The sequence below is a fragment of the Peromyscus eremicus genome, chromosome 7, assembly GCF_949786415.1.
Source record: "Peromyscus eremicus chromosome 7, PerEre_H2_v1, whole genome shotgun sequence".
NCBI classification, from domain to species: domain Eukaryota; kingdom Metazoa; phylum Chordata; class Mammalia; order Rodentia; family Cricetidae; genus Peromyscus; species Peromyscus eremicus.
The window spans coordinates 69,602,088-69,628,995 of NC_081422.1; the positions used below are offsets into that span (position 1 = coordinate 69,602,088).

The 26,908-nt window shown below is 50.2% G+C and overlaps 1 protein-coding gene across 1 annotated transcript in view; it reads left to right on the forward strand.

Annotated features, from left to right (window-relative positions):
• Positions 1-26,908, forward strand: part of Myo5c (myosin VC) — a 76,378-nt gene that overhangs the window by 21,624 nt on the left and 27,846 nt on the right. The window contains exons 10-26 of the mRNA XM_059269056.1: positions 441-706; positions 4,834-4,915; positions 5,563-5,703; positions 7,843-7,968; positions 8,682-8,765; positions 11,118-11,252; positions 11,724-11,821; positions 12,977-13,063; positions 14,415-14,526; positions 15,322-15,533; positions 17,375-17,540; positions 17,802-17,948; positions 18,733-18,897; positions 20,057-20,150; positions 21,504-21,567; positions 22,866-23,046; positions 26,593-26,686. Of these exons, the coding sequence (XP_059125039.1) occupies positions 441-706; positions 4,834-4,915; positions 5,563-5,703; positions 7,843-7,968; positions 8,682-8,765; positions 11,118-11,252; positions 11,724-11,821; positions 12,977-13,063; positions 14,415-14,526; positions 15,322-15,533; positions 17,375-17,540; positions 17,802-17,948; positions 18,733-18,897; positions 20,057-20,150; positions 21,504-21,567; positions 22,866-23,046; positions 26,593-26,686 (2,254 nt within the window). The remainder of the gene's footprint in view (positions 1-440; positions 707-4,833; positions 4,916-5,562; positions 5,704-7,842; positions 7,969-8,681; positions 8,766-11,117; positions 11,253-11,723; positions 11,822-12,976; positions 13,064-14,414; positions 14,527-15,321; positions 15,534-17,374; positions 17,541-17,801; positions 17,949-18,732; positions 18,898-20,056; positions 20,151-21,503; positions 21,568-22,865; positions 23,047-26,592; positions 26,687-26,908) is intronic.

Here is a 26,908-nt window from a genome sequence, read left to right on the forward strand (position 1 = left end):
CACTCCCTGGCCAAGTGACAAGAGCTGGAGGCGGTGCATGCTGGCTAAAGGCAAATACCATCCCCTGACGCCTGCTGCAGGCCAGTAGGGCATCTCTCATGTCCAGACTCAAGAGAAAAAAGTTGTTTTGTGTGCCGGGAGAGTCTCCCACCAGCCCTGGTGTCAAATGAGAAGCTAGCTGAGGCTGGGGACTCCCACCAAGTCCGTCCGGTGGCCATACCTAGGCATCTTTCAGGGACGATCACTTAGGGGCCACATTAGGTGGGGTAGGGTTGTTGCACAATCCTTTGCTGACCAGAGTATGGCTGAAGAATGGAGGGGGGCAGCATGGACATCTCACACAGCTTCTCGTCTCTTGCACAGGGGCCTTGGCTAGATGGGGCAGTATTAACTATGGACGGCTGGGTGGCTCTGATGGGGCTTGTGTTTGTTTCTTGAAGGAGGATGACAAGCACCTGACGGTGTTTTGTGAGCTCTTGGGCCTGGAGATGAGCAAAGTGGCCCAGTGGTTATGCAATAGAAAAATTGTGACCGCCTCGGAGACCGTGGTAAAGCCCATGACCAGGCCTCAGGCCATCAATGCCAGGGATGCACTGGCCAAAAAGATCTACGCTCACCTGTTCGACTTCATTGTAGAGAGAATCAACCAGGCACTGGACTTCTCAGGCAAGCAGCACACTTTTATTGGTGTTTTGGACATTTATGGGTAAGATTCTCTTCTGTGTGCCCGCCTTTCCTCATTGAAATGTCAAATGCCCTGTTATTTTTAGGTTGCTTCTTTCCACTTGTTTTGCATGATTTGAAGATGATTTTTTTTCTTCTGTATTTCATGTAGAGATGTTAAGTACAGCTCTTGGGTCATAGTGTCCTTTCTGTAGAGAGCGTTAAATAAATGATGAACAAGGGCTAGGGCGCTTTCTCAGCAGGTAAAGCGCTTGCTATAGGAACATGCATTCAGATCCCAACACCCACATAAAAGGCCAGGCTCAGCAGAGCATGGAGAAGGCAGAGGAAGTCCGGCCTAACTCAACAGATGGGTTCTGCGTTCAGCTAAAGACCCTGTCTCAAAAAATAGGCTGCGAGCTACAAAGGGAGATACCTAACATCAGCCTACGTCCTCCATGTGTGCACACAGATGAGCACATACATACACATACATGAGCACACATATACAATAAATGCTAAAATAATGATAGCCAGCAAACCTCACTGGGTAACCGTTCCTGTGGTAAGTGGTTTCTCAGTCCTCCTGGAAGCACCCCCACTTTAGAGATGTAACAACCAAGGTTTGGGAAATTAAGCTGGTCCTTTGGCAGGAGGCTGTGGTCTCTCCTTCCATCCCCTGCAGGCCGGTGAGCTGCAGAGCCCTGGAGTCCCTTCCTATGCCCCCAGGGAAATGCCAGTTAGGGTAGGCTAGCATCCTCCCAGGCTGCCTGGCCTGCCATCTCCTGCCCTCCCACACCTACATTCCTGTCCTTTCCTGGGTGATAAGGGCCCTGGTTCACCCCACCCCTCCTTCATACAACACAACACTTGGGCCACCTTGGAGTGGTTTCATCCCTCTCTCTGCCCCGTCCTGCTGCGGAGGGACCCCAAGGAGCTTTCTGGCTGTTAACAACTGGCCTCTCATGTCCCAGTTTCTGCCAGTCTCCAGGACCACACCTGGCTTCTCGGGGGAACACTGAAGACTTGTCCTGTGAAAGGCATTGTGGTTTCTACCAGCTGGGGTCTTCCCCACACAAAGGGAAGGGCCTGGGCCTTCACACTCCTGTCGCTGCCCACAGAGAGAAAGAGCAGAGGGCAGAGGGACACGGGGCAGCGCTTTGTCCTTGAACTTTCACCCAGGTAGAAAGCCAGCAGCTGTTCCTACACCTGTTCCAGGTAAAATGAGATACTCAAGGGAGTGACTGTTTAATGTAGGTCTTTAGTGACTACTCATGGCTCGCAATGGAAACATATCAATAATTTGAAAATACTGACACATTACTGGGATAGGCTAGTAAATTATTTACTCTATCTTAGACCAAGAAACAATTTAAGTAACCAGTGAAAAAATTTGAAAAAAAAATTAGTAGCCTGGTTTAAAATTCTTACATTGAGGTGGGAAGTGATTGTTATATTTTCTTGAACTTGCCTTTAAAAATAACAGACTTGCCGGGCGGTGGTGGCGCACGCCTTTAATCCCAGCACTCGGGAGGCAGAGCCAGGCGGATCTCTGTGAGTTCGAGGCCAGCCTGGACTACCAAGTGAGTCCCAGGAAAGGCGCAAAGCTACATAGAGAAACCCTGTCTCGAAAAACCAAAAAAAAACAAAACAAAACAAAAAAAAAAAACAGACTTTTTACTTTAGGAGTATATTTCTTCATATTTTTAAAGATGTATGTTATTTTTATAAGTGTGTGTGTGTGTGTGTGTGTGTGTGTGTGTGTAGGTTTGTGCATGTGTGAGTGCTGATGCCCACTGGGTCCAGAAGAGGGCGTCAGATCCCCTGGCGTGGAGTTACAGGCAGTTGTGAGCCACTCAGCATGGGACCCAGGGACTGAGCTCTGTCCCTTGCAAGAACAGTGCACAGTCTTAACTGCAGAGCCATCTCCCTGGCCCCTTATTTTATACCTTTATCTAACCAATAAGTACTTGCCAGGTACTGTGTAATGAAAGGTCCTTGAACTCTGCAACGCCATTTTACTGGTGAAGGAGGCAAGGAAGGAGGCAGGGTGACTCCTGTGAGAAGAATAAAGGGTGTGTGTGTGTGTGTGTCTGTCTGTCTGTCTGTCTGTCTCTGTGTGTCTATGTGTGTCTGTTTGTCTATGTGTGTCTATGTGTGTTTGTCTATGTGTATCTGTGTGTGTGTATGTGTGTATCTGTGTGTGTGTGTGTGTGTGTGTGTTTGTCTATGTGTCTGTGTGTAGGATAAGTAGGGGTAAAAACAGAGGAAGAAAAATGGGTAACAGGACAGAAGAGGGATTTAGTCCACAGAGTTCCAGACCACTGTAAATGAAGAATTTGGATTTTGCAGCTAAGTGGCCTATTACATGATAAGAGTACTTGCAGATTGAAAAACTTGTTAGAGTCCATTAAAATTTCTAGATTAAACTCTTCTATAGCGGTTATAAAAATGGTGCATGAATTCATGGCTCCCCTCTAAGTGGCAGGTTTGTGCCAAGGGTGACTCCTTTTCCAGGCTCTGGCCTCTGTGTTCATCCGGGTCCTAGCATATCCTGTGGCTCCTGAAGGAACTGAGCTCAGCTTAACCTGAATGGCAATGACTGGCAGGAAAGTTAACACCCTTGAACATAGCTAAAACTACAGCTGGGAGCTTTGAGGTCCAAAGTGAAGGATGATTTCTGATGCCCTGGCCTGCCCTGGGTTTATGTTCTTTGGACCAGGGTTGGAAGTGACTGGGTCTGAGGTTAGACCTCTGGGCTAAGCTCTCCAGCACTCCAGCTGCACGTTTTTTAGAGCACTGAGGGCCTCTCCTGCAGGACTATCAGGGAAGTCATTTGGAAGAAGTCCCTGAGGCACTTGGAGTCTTAGGTCCTGGTCCCAATGCAAGCCATTGACACCGCCTTCAGCTCACAGTGCCTAAAAAGAATCATCATCTGACGCTCTGCCCTACTATGGGAAGCCAAGCTCTTGGCCCTGGCCTGAGGTGCCTCCAGGTCCAATCCAGACTCCACTTCAGGCACTCTAAAAATGATACAAAAAACTGGTACAGTCAGCTTTCAGTTACCCTGGACTGTCAGGAACCTCTGGTGGGATTGGCAGTGACCCCATAGGACCAGAGCCACGGGGGGAAAGCCTTGAGCAGGGGGAGGAGGGTGGAGGACAGGGACTCAAGCCGCCTTTTGGGCACCATTTGCTACCTCCGTTGCTGCCTCTGGAACTCTGACCCTCATGTGTAACAGTGAAGTCACACAAATCCTCCACCTGGGGCAGAGTCAGAGCAAAGAGAGGTGGAGCGTACAATGGCAGGCATCTCTTCAGGCTTCCTCCCAGCAGGTGCTCACCTGGCCAGGCAAAGGACTTAGTGTACACCATAGCAAAATGGACACTGCTGTGTCCTCTTGAGAATCAGCTCATGGGAAACCCTGGCCTGGCTTCATCCGTGGCCACAGCTGGCAAGAGCTAAGTGAGGCTGTTCTTAAGACAATCCTGTTTGTCACAGGACCCAAGGGGTTCACTGCTGTGCAATAATAGCCAGCCAATCCCCCATTGCTGTCTCCTGCCCGGCTGCTCCAGGCTCTGGAGTTTACAACTCCCTGGTAACCTTGGAGACAGCTATTAAAGCCTGAAAACAAGGCGGGGGATGTGTGTGGCTTCCTGCTGGGCTGAGGTGTGAAGTGACCTCGGAGTTTTGTTCCAGGAACTCTGAAAGCCAGCCTTGGGAAGGCAGAATTGTCCTGTGTGTCCCCTCGATGGGCAGGGAGAGGGGAGAGACGTGTCTCCGATTGAAAGGCGTCACTGCCAGCCAGGCTCAGTTTACTTACTCTCGGATATTCCCCTTTCTGCAGAGCAAGGCCAGTAATGCTGACATCCGTGTTCTCCGGATTAACCAATACACCCCATGTGACAGGCTTAGAGAAGGTGAATCATGTACAGTCAGATTCCTTCTGGGGAACAAGCAGGGTGGGAAAGGGTAGTTTGTCAGCTGACTCTGACTGCCAGTTTAGTAGGAACCAGTCACTTTGAAGTGGTTTAAACTTGCCCACAGCATAGCAAGCCTCTTAAGCTATGGAATCGTTAAAAAAAACAAAACAAAAACCAACTGCTAAGCTATAATGAACGTCTGGGTCCTGTGCTTGCTTTCATTTTAATTTGTTCCACTGTGTTTCAGTTTTGAGACCTTTGATGTCAACAGCTTTGAACAGTTCTGCATCAATTATGCTAACGAAAAGCTGCAGCAGCAGTTCAACCTGGTAGGTGACGTGTTGTCTTCCCGGGGCCAGCGAGGCGCAGTTCTGATCCCTGACTCAAGGCTGCATGCATCCCTGGAGGGATAGATAGAGCTGTACAGGGAGTTCCTGTGCCACCCAGTGGTTGTTTCTTGAAACTGCAGCCCCATCTTTGGCTTCTTTTTTGAGCCAACTTAGGACGTTTTTCCTCCCCATCTGTAACCTGTTTCCTTCATCCTCCGGGAGGAGCCCGAACCAGGTCCCAGGGAAGCCTCCTTGACACCCTGAACTCTAATATAGGTTTTGCCCACTGACTGCATAGCCAGTATGCTCTGTGGTTGCCCTGCCCTGGCTGAGCTGCTCCAGGCTATGGAGGCTGGTTCTGTCCCCAGAAAGCAGCCCACAGCCACAGCAAAAAAGATTCAGGGAGCTGTGTTGGTGGTGGCACATGGTGGCCCAGGCCTGACACACCAGGAGTGGAGAATCCACTCAAGCTGGTGTCGGGGTGACAGCCAGGCCCCCACGGGAGAAGCTTGGTAGCCTTGTCCCTCGGAAGGGCGGGCCAGTGTTCCAGGGTCAGACCTCCATCTGCATCTTTCAGGCTTGATCCTGCCTTTAATATACACTCTTTGATGTTATTTAATTTTTCAATTTATCTCTGGGATCCCCAGCACGTCTTTAAACTTGAGCAAGAAGAATACATGAAGGAAGACATCCCTTGGACTCTGATAGACTTCTATGACAATCAACCTGTTATTGACCTGATTGAAGCAAAAATGGGCATTTTGGAGTTGCTGGACGAAGAATGCTTGGTAACGTTCAAAACGACCGGCTTCACGCACACACCGCAGAGTAAAGTCGGGATGTCTTGCCCATTTGGTTGGCTATTAACTCTGAGATACTAATGCGGACCTGGCACCCTGGGGCCTAGGGCCCTCCTACCCTTAGCACACGTATACCCTTGAGTATGAATGAAAAAACACGTGAGGAGATGACACTCCTAGGCATAGTGGAGGAGAAGGTTTATTGTAGATGCGAGGGAGAGAACAGCCAGAGGCTTCTGGAAGGGTCCAGACTGAATTGGGTCATGGGAGGAGGAGTGGGGGAGCAAGAGCAGGAAAGAAGAGGAAGTCGGGCAAGAAAGGAGCCAAAGACCGAAAGACTGAGAGGCCAAGACCACGTGACCAACATAGCTGGGTTATACAGGGAAGAGCAGCCGGGGGCGGGGGAAGCTGGAGAGGGAAAGGATGACCCTGTAACAGGTGTTAGTGAGCAGAGACTGAGGGAGACCGCTGACCAGAGTCCACACTGATACGGTAAATAGGCACCTCAGTTAGCCATTTGTCCTGAGTCTGAGACCTCACAGGGTCTCATGCACAATCCCTAGGGTAACATCCAGCAGTCGGGTGTCTTGGAGGCCAGCGTGTAGGTGGGTGTCCGGGCACACAGTGAAGGGCTCCACCCTGTCTGTGTTAACTGCTAACCGATGACATGGTTTCCTTCTTCCTGGTTCTGTGAGTCACCAGGACAGGGAGCGAACAGTCAACACCATCGATTCCAGGGAGTCTCTAGGAGTTGTCTTGTTATTTTTGCCCTTTGGGAGGAGCAACGGGAAGGAGGACCAGCCAGCAGGGTGCCCCAAGAACAGATACCCCCCAGGACCGTGTGAATGGGCTTCGGACAGTAGCTTCTGACACTTGAGCAGCCATTTCTCCCCCAAAGACTTATTTGCTTAAAAATAATGATACAATATGTCAGGTCCAAAAGAAAGCGCTAACCCCGGTGCCTATTAGCGTACCCACCGCATTCTGGCCTCCGGGCTCTCTCAGCTCCTCTCATCCTGTCCTCTACCCTAAACCTCTCCAGCTCGGGGGCTGCCCTTCCCCCAGCTTCTCATTCCCTTATTACCCTGCCAGCTCTCTTGGCCCCCTCTCCCTTAGGCCTCCGTTGGCTTCCTGTCTTCTCTCCCCCTTCCTCTCCCCGCCCCCCACCTACTCTCATGGCCATGTTCGGTCTGCTGGCTGTGTTCAGTCCACTACTTTCTCCCCGCTGCTCTGGACTCTTCCGGATACCTCTGGCTGTTCTCTCCCTCATAGCTACAATAAAAACCTTCCCCTCAACTGTCCCTTGGATCCATCGTGTCTTCATTTCTGTACTGCTTCTTGGTGGCTCCTTCCTGGAATTCTTGGTTCCACGGTTCTTCCCGATCGTTTTTTCCAAGTACCACCTGTGCACCAGCTGTGGCAGGCATCCAGCCGGTGTTCTGGAATGTTCTAGAGGCAAGAGTGTAGAGGACAAGGTAGACTCTTAAGTATTTGTAAGTACTGAAGTACTTCCTAAGGTGACCTGGACGTCACTGAGACTCAATGGGGTATGGAATTCACTCTGTTTGGGTTGAATTTAACCAGTGGTGTTTAAATGCCGGCATTAAAAACAGGGTTTTCCAGGAGTTTAGCTGGATCTTAGTTCTGGGAGGCAGAAAAGTATATATATATACTGTCATTCCCTGGGATGGGGTAGGGAAGACACACACCTGGTTCTGTCCTTCCCATCACTCAGAGTCGAGTCCGGCTCCCTCTCTCCTTGAACTGTGAGGCTTCTGTGAGAAGAAGAATAAAATGCTGCCTATTTTTCATTACACAAGCCTTTATTCCTAAGTCATGACATGACCATTTCCCTTCTAAAGGGACATCGGCATAGCCATTTAAATACTGTAGTAAATATTTCCTATATTACCACAATGATTATCTCTCCATAATAAAAGAGAGCTATCTATAAAGTTTAAGGTCCCATGAACGCTCAGAGCTGCTCAGAGGGAGAAGCGCCCCTGACTTGGAGGGGCTCCCTGAGGGAGCGGACGGCCTGGGTGCCCCAAAGTCAGCCTCTTCCCTCCCTCCAGTAATCTTTCACCTTGTATCCTCACTTCAGCTGTTCTCTGCCTCCTCCTCCAGTTGCCTCATGGAACTGATGAAAACTGGCTTCAGAAGCTGTACAACAATTTTGTCAACAAGAACGCTCTATTCGAAAAGCCTAGAATGTCAAACACATCCTTTGTCATCCAGCACTTCGCTGACAAGGTACAGTGAAGACCAATGCGTGCTATCCAGGACGGGGTGTCTCTGCTGGGGTTGGGTTCAAGTCCCACTGAGGGGAACTGGGGAGAGAAGGCAGTAAAGTGCTCGCTCGCCCTATAAGCACGAGGACCCCAGTTCAATCCCAGAACCCTTTTTTTTTTTTTGGTTTTGTTTTGTTTTGTTTTGTTTAAGTGCAGGCATGGTGCCACATAGCTGTAATCCCATCATCCCTTGGGAATTAGGGACCAATGGATCCCTGGAGCAGGCCTGGGAGTTGGGGGGGAGAAGAGAGGGGCGAGGATGCTAGCCTGGGAGCTTTGAAAAGTGTAACAAGTACTTGTGAGTAGGGACTGAGGGAGCCTGGAGCAGCGTGGGCTTTGATATGCTGATAGCTGCCACAGGTGTGTGTCAACAGAGCCATGTGCCCCTTCTGCCAGAAGCAAGAAGAATTTCTTTTACAGACAGGAGCATGTTTCACGAGTTCCTGAGGAATGTTGGCTTTTATCTAACCACCAGAAATCCTTCTATAGTCCAGATTGAGATATATTTCTGGATTATACATCTGCCTGAGACCTTACAACACACACACACACACACACACACACACACACACACACACACACACACAAGGGGGCCTGGGAATATAGCTCAGGTGCGTGTAAAGGAAGAGGTGAGCTTGTAGCTGATGCTGTGGGCCCTGGCGTCTCTCTGCACAGGTGGAGTACCAGTGCGAAGGGTTCCTGGAGAAGAACAGAGACACCGTCTATGACATGCTGGTTGAAACCCTCAGAGCAAGCAAGGTTGGCAGGGGCCCCCGGGGCACAGGCTGCGGCTGCGGCTGGCTGTGCAGCTGACCCAGGAAGGGTGGGGTTGGAGAGAGAGGAGCGGCTGGGTAACAGCGGCTCACAGCTCTTTTCATTACATCCTTTTTCACGGCTGAATAGGATTCCAGCGTGTGCACGTACCACATTGTGTTTGTCTTAGAGCTGGAGGTAAAGTACATTGTAGTATCTGAAAGTTTTGTAAACTGTGGACATGAGGTGGGACAGGCAGGTGACAGAGAAGGAGGACCGCTAACAGGGCTGGTTGGGAAAGCACAGTTCACATTTGGCTCCTTCATTCACATAAAGGATGGTGGGTAAGGCCCTGTCCTCATTTCTGGGGACACCACAGTGAACATGACCGATGAACATGTCTTTCCAGGGGCACCCACATTCTAGAGGAAGCCATGTCCCTTAACACACAAACAAGCAGTGTGAGGTACCCACAGCACTCCAGGAAACAGAAATAAAGGAGCTGGGGAGATGTCAGTCAGTACAATGGCTGACCAGAAGCCTGAGGGCTTAAGTTCAATCCTCAGCACCAATGTCAGACGTCAAAAAGCCACTTGTAGCGCTGTGCACCTGTTGCCATGGCGCTGTGTACCTGTTGCCATGGCGCTGTGTACCTGTTGCCGTGGCGCTGTGTACGTGTAGCCCCAGCACCGGGGAGGCAGACAGGCAGGCAGAGCTCTGGAGCTGGCTGACCAGCCAGAGTAGCCAAGTTGGTAAGTTCCAGGTTCAGTGAGAAATCTTGTCCCAAAATGTAAGGCAAAGAATGACTAGAGAACATACCCAGCATCAAAACACACACACACACACACACATATACACACACATACACACACACATACACACACACACACACTTGTGCACACACACACCTGCACACACGTACCAAAAGAAAAAAAATCAAACCAAGTGTGGGGATGGCTGAAGGAAGTGTGGCCAGGGATACTAGGTCCTAGAACCCACTGCTCTGGGTTCTAGAGCACTAGCTCCATCTGAATGACTCGTGGCTCAAACATTTCCTAATAACACTTTGAGAAGACGGTATTTCATACATAGGCCTTCATCTTATAATAATTTGACCTATATTTATTTCCTTCTTCTAGCAGATCCAACCCACTGCTTAAAAAATGCTCAAGTCTTTTGACAGGTTCCTAAATGAGGCCAGGCTATTGCACTAATGATCATAAACAAATGCCCCTTGGAGACAACCACTCTCTTCCAAGTGGCTCACAGAAGAGCGAGCATTCAGTGTTGAGATGGACTGCGTCTTGTGATAGAGTTAATTGACTTGATTTGCTGATTATTTATTCAGCCCCAAGCTTCCCTCAGGTCCTATCCAGAAGATACAGAAGCAGCAGGGGGTCGGTCTCCTGAGCTGACAGGTAGGAACTCCAGATGCAGTCACTGCCCAGAGGCACAGGAGGATGCCCAGGGTCCACTTTAAAAGAAGAAATGATGACAGAAGACTGACACTTGACACAGCTGATGGACAGCAGAATATGGATGCCTCAAAAGAGGAGCAAATAAAGATAAGAGAACAGAGGCAGGACGAAGGCTAGCCTGGGCTGTATATTAATAATAAGGTCTAGGATAGCCTGGGCTACATAGTGAGACCCTGCCTCAGAAACGAAAGGGTCTGAGGAGGTAGCTCATTAAGTGCTCGCCATATAATAATGAGAACCTGAGACTGATCCAGAACCCACGTAAAAAAAAGCCAGGGACAGCGGTACACACACGTCCATAACCCCAGCAGGTGGGGAGGTGGGAACGCACTTTCTGGTCTTCCTGTATTCTGATTTGCGTAAGCCCCAAGCCTAAGGTTCCATATGCATGGCTATCACGTGTGCATGCACCTTCAAACACATAAACACACACAATAATACACATAAACACATCCACATATAAACACTGAGGTAGGGGTGTGGGTTCAGCACTGTGAGTAGGGCGTGGCTGGAAGACACTGTCACGGCCTTGATTCTGGAGCAGGGCTTGGATCTGTAGGGGAAGTTAGTGGGCTGAGAAAAGTCTAGCTGAGCCAACAGGCTCGGTAGGGGTAGTAGGTGTCTCTTCTGCCGGATGGAGCAGTGCATACATGTAGACACTTGCACACCTGTTCTCTCTCCCAGTCCCAGGAAGGAAGCCATGGCTGTCACCATCAAGGAGGCTCTGCCTGTTCAGTGGAGCTCTGGCTGTAGAGGTGGCTGGGCCTATCACTCTGGGCCCTCTCATTTAGATGGCTGTTATGACTGTGAACTTGGTCTGTGCTGGAGAGGACTGTCAGTCAACGCTTGGGGACATTTAAACCCTCTCTTTTCCTTCCAGTTTCACCTCTGCGCCACCTTTTTTCAAGAAAACCCTGTTCCGTCTTCTCCCTTTGGGGCAATGATCACAGTTAAATCTGCAAAGCAGGTCATCAAAGCAAACAGCAAGCACTTCCGGACCACAGTAGGCAGCAAGGTACACAGGAGCGGGGTGGGTGGGAGGTGGTCGCCAGTAGGGCCGGGCTCTGGGGAGCCAGACACCTGTGGGACCCACAGTCCAGGCCTGGCTGCAGACGACAGGCCTCTTCCAGCCCATCTGTTATACTCCCAACTGCAGTTCAGCACGTCCCAGCCCCCTCCCCATCTGTGCGTAGTCATATAGTTCATTAGTCCTCTGCTGCAGGGGAGCTTGTCAGGGTGTAGGGGTGTGTTGGGGGGAGGGGTACACAGGTACTCACAGAGGCCAGAAAAGGGTGTTGGATCCCCTGGAGCTAGAGTTACAAAGGCATCTGTGAACCACCTAAATGTGGGTGCCGCTAACAAAACTCGGGTCTTCCTGTAGAGCCCTGCCCTAAAATTACCTCTTCTTACTGATCAGTTTTATTTGCCTTGATCTAAGCATCAAGTCATAGCAGAGCGACCTCTGACCTCTGGTCCTGCTTCCTAGTTCCGCAGCTCCCTGTACTTGCTCATGGAAACTCTCAATGCCACCACACCCCACTACGTGCGGTGCATCAAGCCCAATGACGGGAAGCTGCCCTTTGAGTAAGTATTCCTGTCGAGGATGCCCTCCCAAGGCCCCATCCTACCGTGACCAATGGTAGCTCAAGGGAGAAAGAATTCATTTGAGCTAAGGCTTCCAGAGGGGGACTCTGGAGAGTGAGGAAGGCCTGGCAGCAGGCAGCCAGGGCAAGAAACTGAGACCTCACGTCTCCCTTCACATGCAGGAAGCAGAGAAAGTGAATTGGAGATGGGCCAAGGCTATAAACTCTCAAAGCCTGCCTCCACCCCCGTGCTTCCTCCAGCAGGGCTCCAGCTTGGAGGATCCCATGACCTTCCCAAACAGGCTACACCCTGATCTGAGCCGGGGGGAGGCTTTTCGCATTCAAGTGACCAGGATTTTGGAGTCTGCTGAGATTCTTCATGAACCTTACACTGTTTCTGAGTTCTTTGATGATTGAAACTGGGTCGCCTTTAATGTGTTAGCGGGACTTCTCTGGTTAAACCACCTCAACCCCAGGGCTGAGCAAAGGAGCTGAGTTTGAAATGATTGTCTCCAAGCCAGTGAGACACCCGGGACCCAAGCCCCTCTGCTTGTATAGGGGGCATGTGTGCATAGGAAGGGGGGGGGGGCTGAGGGTCAGAAGCACCCTGATGTGTAGTATGAGACATCAGATGTTCTCAGAGGTCCTGGGGTAAAAGCCCCTAACCAAGAATGTAAATCGTGACGTCCTTTTTAGCCTACTGGCTGTCCTTGGAGGTATTAAGTGTGTCTGTGGGCTACCAACAGTGTTAGACCTGTGCCCTAAGCCTCTGTAAGGTGTTTGGTAAATGGCATTCCTCCATTAGATGGGTGCTGGAATGTAACTACCTGTGCATCTCTTTTTACCTGGAAGTTCAATCCAGGTGTCTCCCCCACAAGGTGGCCTTTTCCCCTTCACCTCCCTCAGTCAGAGCTCGTTCCCACACCTACCTACACCCCCAGCTTCTAGACTGTTTCACAGAGAGGCTGTTCCAGAACATTCTATAGATGTTTCTGCAGATCTGCAGTGTGCCTGGCACTCTGTGTGTGTTGGGGGTGAAGGGACAACAGGGTTGGATCCTGCTGTCCGGGATCCTCAAGTCCAAGCCTCCCTGCTGCACATGTTCTGGGACATTCAGTAGCTCTGAGGCCTGAACACACTGTAAAATTGCTTCAAGGTTTGACTCCAAACGAATTGTCCAGCAGCTGCGAGCCTGTGGTGTTTTAGAAACCATTCACATCAGTGCCCAGAGCTACCCTTCCAGGTAGGTTGTTGTGAGCGAGAGCACAGTGAAGTCACCAAAGGGGACCACATCACTGGTAGAAAGTTTACTGGGGTGTGTGTGTGTGTGTGTGTGTGTGTGTGTGTGTGTGTGTGTATGTGTGTGTGTGTGTGTGTGTGTGTGTGTGTGTGTGTGTGTGTAGAACAGGGGGGGTGGGGGTGGGGGGAAGCCTTGTCGGTTTTATGGGGGCAGGTAGAGGAGAGATACAGGGGAGATGGGAGATGGGGTGTGGGTCTAGCCTGGGGGCCAGGGTGTGGACTTTGACCTGTTGTGGACTTGTTTGGGTTAAACAGGAACTGGATGCCCTTTGCCAGAGGTGGTTGGCTGTAGGGGACAGATAAGGAGAGCAAAGGCTTTTTCCTGACAAACAGAAACTTGCTTCACAAGATTTCTGAGGAAAGCTGTTTAGATTTTTGTTTACTCAATAGTAGTCCTTCTGTTTATCCAGTCAGAGTCCAGCCTGCTGCCATCTAAATGGCATCCTAAGGCACTGCCATTTGGGGGGGTGGGGGGTTCACTTTAGACCTAACCGTTGTCTTCATTCAAGTGTTTGCTGAGAACGGAGGGTACTGTGGCAATATTTTTTAAACATGCTTTGCATTTTGTAAGATGCATTATCCTAGAGGAAGGTCAGGGGAGAAATACCCACCTTTCATCACTGTGACAAAATACCAAGGTTGTTCTGGCTCATGGTTTCAAAGGTTTCGGCCCATGGCCATTTGGCTTTGTTGTTTCCAGGCACAGCCTCATGCCAAGGGGCACATGTGGACCACAGTGGCTCACTTTACTGTAGGCAGGAGGCAGATAGAGGGACAAGAAGGGGTCGGGGACAAAGCCAGGCCCACAGTGAACTACATCCTCCAAATTAGCCCCATGTCCTTTGTGGTTCCCGACCCCTCCAATAGACTCGATCCGTGGGTTAATCCATTAATTAGGCCAGAACTCTCAGGATCCAATCCGTTTCAAGAGTCTCACCTCTGAACACTGCAGTGAGGACCTAGCCTTCCACATCCGAGCCTTTGGGAAACATGTAATGTCTGAACTGTGACAGAGGTGCTATGGGTATCTCAGAAGCACCCCAGGCCCCCGTCTCAGGTGCTGGTGATGGTCCCAGCTGCCTTGTCAGGACAGGACAGGAGCTGATCGAGGACAGGGGGACAGGTTGAATCAGTTCCCATAGAAAGTGCACATGCTGGGTGCTTCCGGCATTGACACAAGGGAAGGACGCCAGAGCAGACTCTACCACCTCCCCCATTGGGGGGGGGGACACACAGTCTACTGCATGAAGAGCCTCCTCCCTGACACACCCACCCAGGTCTCTCTGATGTTGCAGGTGGACATACCTCGAGTTCTACAGCCGCTATGGCATCCTCATGACCCAGCAGGAGCTGTCCCTCAGTGATAAGAAGGAGGTGTGCAAGGCGGCTTTGCACAGGTTCATCCAGGTTGGTCTCGCCTGCTGAGATCTCAGGCTCTTTCCAGCAGGTGCCTCTCAAACGTGTCCCTTCACATGCTAGTGAGTCAGCAGCGGCCATGCTCACTCAACAGCGGGCATCTCTTTTGGTTATCCAAACACCTGGATTCCACTACCATCTCTCTCACCCCCTGCCTCATTCTCCCTTGATCCAATACCATCCTCCATGGACCTGGGTCATAAGACATGGCCAGATGAGGTGGTGACCAGGCCTAGTGGTCACGTCACTCAGCATGGATTGAGGTTATTGCTGAGGGGATGAGTTAGGGTGGAAAAGAGATCGCAAGTCATGACAGTCAGGAAATGGGACAGGGACATTAACATGGCAAGTCATGATGGCCAGGAAATGGGACAGGGACATTAAGATGGCAAGTCATGATGGCCAGGAAATGGGATAGAGACATTAAGATGGCAAGTCATGATGGCCAGGAAATGGGATAGAGATGTGAACCAAAAACCAAGACAGAAAACAATATGCACCTTGAAGTAGAAGTTTCTAGATTGTGATTCTGGGTTTTCTGTCTTGTGCCTAGGTAATAACAATGGTGTAAAAATCTTTTGACTCTCGGCCGGGCGGTGGTGGTGCACGCCTTTTGGGAGGCAGAGGCAGGTGGATCTCTGTGAGTTCGAGGCCAGCCTGGTCTCCAAAACGAGTTCCAGGAAAGGCGCAAAGCTACACAGAGAAACCCTGTCCAAAAAAAATCTTTTGACCCTCTCAGTGTCAAAAAGGCCTTATTTCTAAGTTAATGTCTGTCTTCTCCTCCAGGATTCTAACCAGTACCAGTTCGGTAGAACCAAGATTTTCTTCAGAGCAGGACAAGTGGCTTATTTAGAGAAACTCCGCTTGGATAAACTGAGGCAGGGTTGTATTGTGATTCAAAAGCACGTGCGGGGTTGGCTGCAGAGAAGGAAGTTCCTCCGAGAGAGACAAGCCGCCCTGACAATCCAGCAGTACTTCCGGGGGCAGCAAACAGTGAGGTAAGTGGATAAGGAAGGCGTGGCGGCACTGGGGTCATAGTGATCATGTCCCGGGTCAACAGTGGGTCAACATGCTGGATCCATGGAGAGGAGCTAGATCATAGGGCTTTCTAGCTGATATACCCAGAAGGAGGGGCAGCTAAGGACAAGACCTTTCTCTTGCTCCTTGGACACAGGTGTGTGGTGGGGGGGGGGGTCCCACTGGTGACCATGAGCCTGGATGTGAAAAGGGCCTGTCCTGTGTGCCAGCTCTTCCCAGGAAGGATGACTGTTCTTTTTCATATCATCTAATATAGAGATTATTTCATAGTTGTTTTACTTATATTTCCTGGCCATTCACAAATCCACCTTCTCCATGGGCTTATGTGTTCTGAAGGGAAGAGCCTATGTTCACCTCAGACCTTTAGGGCTGATGTTAAACTTTCCTGTACCCAGATAATAACTCTCTGAGGCTTTAACCGTTCGTGATCTTGGATGCAGCTTCTGCTGCTATAGCCTGAAAGCAGACACATTCATCTGTTTTCTTTTGCTGTAAGGGAGGGCCTGAGGATTGACACTTTATAAAGAAAAGGTTTCTTCAGCTTACAGTTTGGGAGTATGAATTGTTTTGGCCTCTGATAATGGCTTCCATTGCTGTGATACAGTGCCAAAGAGGAAGTAGCCAGAAACAGCCGTGTGGGAAAGGGGCCAGGTTCATGGGGCTCCCTCTCTGTGTATAAACCCACCCGCATTAAGTGTGGTGGTGTGTCTCTGGAATCCCAGAACTCAGGAGACTGAGTCAGGAGAACGCTGAGGGACTGAGGCCAAGTGAGGCGACATGATGAGTACTAGACCAGTCAAGAGTTCATGGCAATGCCCTGTCTCCAAATAAACAAGTAAACAAGGGCTCAAGAGATGGGACTTGCTGCAAAGTATAGCAGCTAAATCTGTGTCCAAGCACCACATGGTAACAGCTGGGCTTGTCCACACATGCTTGTATCCATGAAGACAGAATTGCTGAGGCTCGCCAGCCACCAACCCGGCTCCAGGTTCAACAAGAGACCTTGTCTCAAGGGAGTATAGCAGAAAGTGAGCGTGAATGTGACATTCTCCTCTGGCTTCCATGTGCAATGCACGTGGGCACGTACCTGTGCACGTGCATCACACACACACACACACACACACACACACACACACACACACACAAATAAAGTAAATTTTAAAATAGAAAATAAAAAGGATAAAAACCTCCCCTTAGCTCTGACTCATAGTAAGCCATTAAGAGGCCACGTCTTCAGTGACCTACCTTCTACCAGGCTACCCCTTATGTCACAACCAGGGCCAGGTGTCCAGCATATGAACTCTGCAGGGACTCACTGTAGGCCAGCTCCGGCTACATCAGCTGCTGTTGGTAGTGTGTGTAGAGCAGTCACAAGTGTGTTCAACTGAGGCTTGATGGTCTCCGCAGAGCTGACCCTTAGATCATAGTCTGCCAACTCCAGATCCGCAGCTTCCAACCCATCTCTCCACGAATGGATGAATGAGCAAACAGGGTTCCAGGTCACTGTCATCCTGACAGTCTGGACGTGTGCTGTGCGCCTGTGTACGTGTGTGCCTGTGGATTAGCTGGCTCAAGCAGACACATGTGCGAGATCTCACGTGGCTCCTCCATGCCGGAGTGACCCACACCGAAGTCAGGTTACGCCCAGACAGGCCTGAAGTTGCGTCTGGACGAACCACTTAACGGTAGAGAAGTAATTACCTGAGAACTCCCCTCACTGAAAGATGCTGCCCACGCTTTTGGTTCACGGTGAAGGCTGAGGCTCTGGCCACCCACTCACACTGCCATCTCTTCACCCAAGGAAGGCCATCACTGCCACCGCTTTGAAGGAGGCCTGGGCAGCCATCATCCTCCAGAAGCATTGCCGAGGGTACCTGGTCCGCAACCTGTACCAGCTGATCCGTGTGGCCACCATCACCATCCAGGCCCACACCAGGGGCTTCCTGGCCAGGAGGCGGTACCGGAAGGTATGGAGTGGATTCAGGCTGCTGTTCCTCACTGTACCTTCCTCAAGGCGGGGGTTCTGGTGAGAGAGGCATCCTCACCGCCCTGAGGGTTGCCTGAGGGGTTGCTTCAGAAGTCTGGGATGAAGGGCTTGGTGGGTCAATGGTGGGAGACTCCTGTTCTGCACTGTGGGAATGCTCCTGGGCAGGCTCTCCTGGTGATGAAGGACCTGGAGAGAGAGAAACAAGAGGTCTGGCTGACATTTCACGAAGCTCCGTCTCCAGTTGCTGCAGGAGCACAAGGCTGTGATCCTTCAGAAGTACGCGAGGGCATGGCTGGCCCGGCGCAGATTCCAGAACATCCGCAGATTTGTGCTCAACATTCAGCTGACTTACAGGGTCCAGCGTTTGCAGAAGAAGCTGGAGGACCAGGTAGGCGTGTGTGTGTGTGTGTGTGTGTGTGTGTGTGTGTGTGTGTTTATGCGTGTTCGTATGTGTAAATGTACATGTGTGTGTTTATGTGTGTTCATAAGAGTAAATGTACATGTGAGTGTGCGTGTATGATCACTCTCTGCCTTATTCTTTCTGAAGCAAGGACTGCCGGTCAAACCCATAACCCACCCATATGGCTAGTGGCGTCTACTAGCCAGTTTTCTCTGGGAATCCCCTGTTTGTACCATCCAAGGCTGGAATTACAAGCAGGCCACCATGACTATCTGGCATTTTGTGGATCCTGGAAACCCAAACTCTAGCACTCTGGCTCCGGAGGCAAGCATTTTAATTCTGGAGCCGCCTCCCCAGCCCTCTACTGCCTGCCTTTATCTGCCCTCTGAGTCCGTCCTGACCCATTGAGTGTGCCCGCTGTGTTGCCCAGGGCCCACTCCGTGGCCTCCAGAGATCCCCAGTTCCCTCTTTGGAAGTCCTTTTTTCAAACAGTCATCTCCCAGGCCCATGGAGGAGGGTCCAGCATATGACTTTTGAGGTAAACACAATTCAGCCTCTAGTATTAAAGTTGTTGCAGAGTCCCAGGAGCGGAGGGGACCCACGTGACAAGAGTCACCGGCTCAGAGAGGTTCCACCTCACTCAGTTCCGTGGGAAGATGCTAATAAACGTCACTTGTGGTCAGTGTGACTGTTGTCCACGTGGCAGTGTGAGGCATGAAGGCAGCAGCTGCTTCGCTCTGAGCAAACCTCTGACCTTTGAGTCTTTCTCTAGAGCAGAGAGAACCACGGACTGGTGGAGAAGCTGACCAGCCTGGCCGCGCTGCGGGCTGGCGACCTGGAGAAGGTTCAGAGGCTGGAAGCCGAGCTGGAAAGAGCAGCCGCCCACCGACACAGCTACGAAGAGAAGGGCAGGCGATACAGGGACACAGTGGAGGAGGTCAGAAGTGTCCACACGGGGGCGTCCACGCCCCTGCCTCTGCAGGGGAGGCAAATGTTGCTCGTGCTGAGTAAAGCAGGACTTCACAGCCCCGACAAAGGGAGCCCAGAGGCCTGGACTCTGGGGAGAATCGTGTGCTTAGGGACAGGATCAGCTGCTCTCCCTGTCCACCTTTCCAAGCAGACACAAGGCCCGAAGAACATGGCTGGCGGCTTCCTCTCTTCCCTCTGTCCCTTGTCCACCTGCACGGGCCCTGGAGGCCACCTGTCCCTGACCTGTGCTGCAGAACTTGGGGAAGATTTTATCTCTGTGGTCTAGTGAGGAATCTCAACATCCTAGATTCCTATCTTGACTTTGCTGCTGGCTAGTGCGCAGCTTGGCCAAGTCACTGACCCTTAGCTGAACATTAGCTTCCTCGTATTTAAAATAGAGGTGACAAAAGGGGGCTAGAAAAAGATTTATAGTCAAGTTTTCACGGGAAATCATTTAGCCAGTGCCCACCATGGGCCCCGCACAGGCACGAGCAGGTGCATTCTAGCATATTCTGAGTCTCTTTCATTACTGTCTGTTCTCCCATGCGTTCCAAAGGCGTTCCACATTGGTAGCCGTGAGCACCCAGAGGGCTCCCTTTTGCCCTCCCTGTGACCTAGTGCTGGGGGGGGGGGTACCCACACTGCTGCTGCCGCCCTTGCCGGCTCTGCCAGTCATGGCCATCACCATCAAGGTGCCCACACTTGCAGCCCCGCCGGCCTCTCTTATCAAGAGAAACTGAAATAGCAGATTCCGCCCTGCCCCCTCCCTTCTGAGTCACAGCAGTCTGAAAATGTGAATCCTGTGTGTGCTGCGCACTAAGCAGTTATGGCCACAGTTAATTAATAAACTGCCCCGGGTATCCAGAGCTCAGGAGAGGCCTGAGACAGTCCTTGGACTTGGGCTCTTCTCCCGGGTGTCAGCTCTCAGTCATGACTGGGGAGGTAGGTGGGCCTGGTGTCCGCTTTGAAGTCCCCTCGGGCCCCTGATTCTGTCACCGGTGCAGGCTCTTCACTCCGGACATAGACTGAGCAAGCACATGTGACTGAAGAGCCTTGTGAAGGGCTCGTCACAAGGGCCTGTGGCAGGGACTTTACCAAGCTCTCCTCATGTCCCTTCCTTTTGCTAGAGGTTGTCAAAGCTGCAGAAGCACAATGCAGAGCTGGAGTCGCAGAGAGAGCAGGCCGAGCTGACGCTGCAGGAGAAGACCGAGGAGCTGAAAGGTAGCCAGGGGCACTGGGTGTCACTCAGCGGTGTGGGTGTGGCCGGGCCTCCGCTGCGTCCTTGGCGCATCGTACATCAAGGGGATGAGTGCATTTAAAAGGCGCTTGCTTCACCCTGTCTGCGCCTCACAGCCAGCAGCCCTGAGGTTTTACCCAGGGAAGAGAATGTGAACATGTAGTGCATGGTATGTGTGTGTGTACTGTGTTGTTTTTGTGTGTGTGAGTGGTGAGAGTCTGAGCGTGTAGGAGTGTATGTGAGAGTGTATTTGTAAGAGTGTGTGAGTTTATGAGAATTTGTGTATGAGTGTGAGTGTGTAAGAGTATGAATGGATGTGAGTATGTCAGTGTGCAGAAGAGTATGAATGCAATAGGGAGTGTGCACATGTTTGTGAGGGAATGCATGTACAAGAGTTTATGAGTGTTCATGAGTGTAAGTGTGTGGGGTATGTATGTGTTTAAGAGCTTGCAGTTGTGTATGAGTGTGAGGATGCATGTACATAAAAGTATGAACATGTGTACGAGTATATAAATGTAAGTGTGGGGACACAAGTGTGGTAAGAGTGTGAGTGTGTATAAGTGTGTGTAGTTTGAGGTGTATAAGTGTGTGTGTTTAAGAGTATCCATAAATATATGGAGTGTTTAAGAGTGTGAGTGGATGAGTGTGTGTGTAAGAGAGTGAATACGAAGGAGTATTCATGAGCCTTCATGAGTGTGTATGTGGAGATGTGTGTATGAGTGTGTTTAAGAGTGTGAACATATGAGTGTATGTAAGTGTGTTAAGAGCCCTGTGAGTGGCCTGCAGGACCTTGCACACACTCTGCCCAGCATGTGGACTAAGGGGCACCAGGCCTGGGGTACAGGGCAGAGTGGAGGAGCAGCCCAAGATGGAGAGGAAGTCAGTCAGTGCCTCCAGGTTAGGACAGGACTGTGGGGTTCCAGCAAGAAGGCACACCCTGACTGTGGCCCAGCCTTGGAGCCCACTGAGACAGTGGGGAGCAGAGAGGTCAAGGAGTAGCTGGAGCCTGAGCAGGGAGGGGCTCACCTCCTTGCATGCTTTTTATTACACTACCCTTGAGTAGTCGTTTTGGGGGGTCCTAACTTCTTTATGTGAACGTTGCCGCAGGAATAATTAAGCTGGAGAATTGCCTATTTGGTGCCAGTGGCACATTTGGATGGATCATTTCAATAGAGCTGCTATTGTGAAGCCCCCTCACCTAGGTACCTGGTTTACGAAGGGCACGCGCCCTCACTTTGAGTCTGAGCTGAACCAACCCTCCACGGTGATTCTGAAGCATGAGACAATGAAGACATTGTCTTGGCAGGTTTGTTTCAAAGAGTGTTCTCTGTCCACAGAAAAGATGGACAAGCTCACCAGTCAGCTGTTGGATGATGTGCAGAAAGAGGAACAGCAGAGACTGTAAGAGACCCCTGCCTCCGTGCCGTTGCCCACTCAGCTGCCCTTCCCTTTCTCCTCTCCTCTCCCTCCCTTCTCTCCTCTCCCTCCCTTCTTTCTTTCTGACATGGTCTCAGGTATCACTGGCTGGCCTTGAGCCTCCTCCGTTAGCCAAGGATGTCCTTGAACCTCTGACCCTCGACCCCTCCCTCAGCGGTACTGGGATTACAGCTGTGCCCCACCACTGCTGGCCAGCCCTCCAACGGGGCTACATCCCCATCCGCTCTCTGCTGCTTTCTGTTTGGATTCTCAGCTTGCAGCTAGCATAATCCAGATCCAGGCGGGCAGGGTGTGGATATTTTTAAGAAGTGGGATTTTAGTCTTGAGGGCCTCAGTTCTACAGCGTACAGCCTCAAATGATGCTCTGGAGTTGTCCATACTCCTCCTGCTGATGGACCCTCACTGGTCCCCATGGCCTTGGGTTGGACCAGCCTCCTTCCTATCTCAATTATAAACCATCTGCTAATTCCCCGAGATTCCAGTCTGGGCTCCTCTTCTCTGAAGGAGTCAGTGGTTTATAGATCTAAGTGAGGGGCATGATGGAGTGATGGGGAGATGTGGGATATTCTTGTCATGTTCCTTGGGAGACAAAAATCTCAGGGCAGCCTGGGATGACGAGGTTCCACTTCCCCATACAGTTAGCGAAAAAATCACGGTCTAGGTAAGGAGGTGGAGCCTTCCAAAGACCAAGGAGCCAGCGCACAGGTCACCCTGAGCTCCTCTGAAGTGAGCAAAACTGTATCGGTCTTAGTCCTCCTTGCAGCTCCATTTGGCCGCTGGTCACCTACCTGTGTATGCTTGACCTGTCGCAATCCTCAGAGGCACAAACTACAGACCCAGCAGGTTCAGGATGCAGGTCTGAGGTCGGTCGTACCTCAGACTCCAGGGTTTTCTTGTTTGTTTGTTTTCTGGCCTCTTGAGAATACTGTAGTGGATTTTGGTTGTTTTTTTTTTTTTGGCGGGGGGAGGGATTTACAAAGTTTAAAGGTTTTTTAATATCTACAAAAGGAGATGAAACAAAAATTGTTGTGGAGCATGGCTCTTCCTCGGAGCCTCTTCCTTGGTGCTATTAAAGCAAACTGATCAAGGTTCTGGGTCGGCACCCCAGCAGTGTGAGGCTCTGGGGGTGAGGCTCTGACGAACCTGTCTCCTCCTTTGCTGTGGAGGTGTCTCCTCTCAATATTTTCAGAATATTGTATATTTATTCAAAGACTATATAAGCAAATCCAAGCTAGTTTTTCTTTTCTTCTTTTGCTGTCTAGACTTCTTGAAAAGAGTTTTGAGCTGAAAACGCAAGCCTATGAGAAAAAGATAGAGTCTCTGAGAGAAGAAATTAAAGCCCTCCAGGACGAGAGGACGCAGCTCCATCATCAGCTGGAGGAGGGACGGGTCACTGCTGACAGCCTGAAGGGGGAGGTGGCCCGCCTGAGCAAGCAGGCAAAGGTGGGGTGTACTGGCTTTAGATCCTCTGGTGATGCCCTGGATCTGCACGGAGATAGCGGAAAGGCCTCAGATTTGGGGTTCAAGAGGGACCCCAGGTGGGATGTCCTTTTGGCAAGATACTTATAATATCATAGACAGCATGGTGGGAGTGTTCTGAAGAGAGCTCAGATGAGGCATTGTGTGTGTATTGGGGGGGGGCTACCCTTCTTACGGATTCGGGCAGCATGAGAAGATTCCATGCTATGTGTTGATGAGGAGCCGTACTATGTGCTTGTAGTCAGGTTATCTCAGATTCCTGGGGGGCAGGGGCGGTGGCAATGGTCCAGCCCTTCAGCTAAGTAAGGTGTGTCCACCATCCAGGAGGCACCACTGCAGCCTCTGCTCGCTTAGGGTGCTTGGGAACATCCTTGGGGAAGTCGAGTCAGAGTCATGGTCACGGGGGCGGGTGTGTGTGTGTGTGTGTGTGTGTGTGTGTGTGTGTGTGTGTGTGCTTGCTGTTTCTTCTACAGCAGCTGAGAGGGTGAAAGAGAAAAGGGCTGAGGCAGGTTGAGTGTGGCCCTAGCAGCTCCCAGCTCAGTCTTCTAGCATCTCTGTGTTCCCAAGACATCAGACAACCGGAACAGCCACACAGACTGAAGGCACACCGTACCCGAGTGTTCTGTTCCCCCACGTCCCAGCCTCTGGGCTGTCTGAAACCGTATTTCATATTTGAAAAGCCAGTTTCTAACTTTCAGGTTGTAATTATACAGTTATTTAAATAGGTCGACTAAAAGAATACTTCCAATTTAAATTATAAATTCAGGTGAACCCTTATTATTTATCGTGTTATAAACTTATGAATACCCGTACTAAAGTGAAATTGTTAGGATCTTCCACTTAACAGAAAATTCACATGAGTCATGGCCCAGGCCTGGGGATAGCCCAGTCAGTAGAGTTCAGGTGTAGTGTTTCACTCCTGTAATCCCAGCCCTGGGGAGACAAGAGGCAGGAGAACCAGAAGATGCTCAAGCTATCCTCAACTGCAGAGGGAGCTAGAGGCCAGACTAGACTGTATGAGGCCCTGTCTCAAGAAATCTGTTCCAGAGTGGTAATAAGTGCAGTTAATAACAGAGTATTACACACTTTAAAATTGTTAAGAAAATAACTTTCAATATTCTCAACTGCAAAATGTTTGAGAGAGAGATGTGCTGGTTATCTTGACTTAGTTTCCCACATTACATTCATAAACCACAACCTCACTTTGTCACCCATATAATATATATACATATATGGTTATACCTTGTCAATCTATAATAAAAGTTAAAAAGTGAAATTTACAAGCTGAGAAAGAAAAATCACTTAGAAGAATATTTTAATAACTTACCAAACATTAAAATACTGGTGCTGTCTATATTTTCATAAAAATACATGAACATTCATAGAAATTTAATAAAAAGTTCTTGAGAGAAATAAAATTTAAAAACAACAATAAGCCATGTGTGAGCTGTGTACAGACAATGATTCCTTACTAGAAGTCATAACCAAACGTCTCCCTATTGTCTTGAGGATTTGTTTATTTTGAAACAAGTTCTCAATATGTCACCCCAGCCAGCCCTGAACTCAGGATCCTCTTGCCTCAGCCTCCCAAGTGCTAATGGTGGTGCCCGTCTGATCGTTCAGTACAGAGTATTGTTTTAGAATGCAGATCTCCGGTGTGTGCAGAGGACAGGAAGAACATACCTGCTTTACAGGGAATAAACATAGAGCCATGCCCACCTGCATCCTGTTCTCAAATGCAGAGCATTTCACCGTAAAGTCGGAAAGATGTCAAGCTTCCACTAAACATGTAAAACACATGTTAGAAAGCTCAGCAGATGTCCTGTGTGACTGTGGGGCAGGCGCGTGTGCTCTGTAAGAGCTTCTTCCATCAGAACTGTCTGTCTATGTTCCTCTGGGTTTCCATCTTTTTATATAAGTACCTTGTTCTAGCCAGTGGTCTACTGGTTCTCCTTGTCCAACTGGTCTCCTGTTGTTTAAATATGGGGGACTTGGGGAGACTGGATCACATGATCATAATCCTTTAACTTCTCCATTCTGGGAAGTCAATTCTGTGATTGTTGGGTTTCATACCAACTGGATAATCTTATGGGCATTGGTGTTTTTGCCTGAGGGCATCAGATCCCCTGGAACCAGAGTTACAGACAGTTGTGAGCTGCCATGTGGTGCTGGGAATTAAACTCAGGTCTTCTGGAAGAGCAACCAGTGCTCTTAACCTCTGAGCCATCTCTCCAGGCTAATCTCAAATTGGAGGAATTGTGAGCCTGCACTTGGTGTGAGTTGCCAGTAGATGTCACTCACTTCTTCTGATGCATTGAGAGGTCCAGTTTATAAAGATCTTAACCATCATCATCAAGCTCTCTGTGTTACAGGCAGTCTGAAGATTGCCAGTAAATGCAAACATTACCTAAAATATGTAAAGAATCACAGAGAACACAGGCTTTAGATTGGACAGTCTTGGCTCCCTGTGTCTTTGGCATATGACCCCAAAGATGTCATTTGGCCTTCAATTAGTGTAGATTCATTTCCTAGTCAATGAGGGCTTGGCTTCTCCTCACCGGACAGTTAGGTGTCTAGGTTGAGCTCTCAATGTTTGATCCCTTTCCTCTGTGGAGTCAAGAGCTGAGGCCTATCAATACTCAAGAGTACCAGAGTATTCTTTAAAATAAATAAATAAATAAAATAAAAAATAAAAAAAGATTATACATACAGTATTCTACCTGCATATGTCCCTTCAGGCCAGAAGAGGGCACCAGATCTCATTACAAGTGGTTGTGAGCTACTACGTGGGTACTGGGAATTGAACTTAGGACCTCTAGAAGAGCAGTTGGTGCTCTTAACCACTGAGCCATCTCTCCAGCCTGTACTGGAGTATTCTAAGAGGACTTTTCACCTTTGCTATCCCCGAGAATGTTTCTAGCTGTCTTTAAAAAAAAAGAAAAAAGAAAAAAGAAACCCATGGCTTCCTTGAGCTGAGCTTGCAGTATGAACAGCAGTGGGTGCAGCCTTTTGACCAGCCGAGATGCTTGTAGGAAACTGTACCCAAGTGGCCCTCCCAGGGTGCTGAGCCTCCCCCGACTCTGCACTTGCTCCTCCTCTTAGCCTAGCTAAAGACAAAAGCTTCCTAGGAAGGGCACCCTTGACTCCACCCCCCTCGGCCCCCCCACCCCTGTCTCTTCAGGCTCACTGTCCACTGAAAGATGGTCTTAGTACCTGTTCACCTCAGCTTGCCCCTAACCCTTCTCGTGGCAAACCTGTAACTGTTTTCTTCCTTTACAGTAGGGAAGCTGATTTCTGCAACGTGGTAGATCTGGGGAACAGTCGCATTTGGAGAGGTTGAGCTGCTTCAGGGCAAGCTGTGAGGCTGTGAGAGCTGGCTAAGATTCCAGCCGGGAAACTGCACGGAGGCCGCTGGGCTCCATATGCCCCGGGACAAGGGTGTGCCCTTGTCTGATGAAAAGTGTAACGGCTGTTTTCTCTGCCCTTGGTTTGTTCATGCCTCTGGTTTAGACCATCTCTGAGTTTGAGAAGGAGATAGAGCTGCTGCAGGCGCAGAAGATAGACGTGGAAAAACACGTGCAGTCACAGAAGCGGGAGATGAGAGGTACGGGGCCCGGGCTGGCTAGTGGGCAGGGGAGAGGTACGGGGCATGGGCTGGCTAGTGGGCAGGGGAGAGGTACGGGGCATGGGCTGGCTAGTGGGCAGGGGAGAGGTACGGGGCACGGACTGGTTAGTGGGCAGGGGAGAGGTACGGGGCACGGGCTGGCTAGTGGGCAGGGGAGAGGTACGGGGCACGGGCTGCCTAGTGGGCAGGGGAGAGGTACGG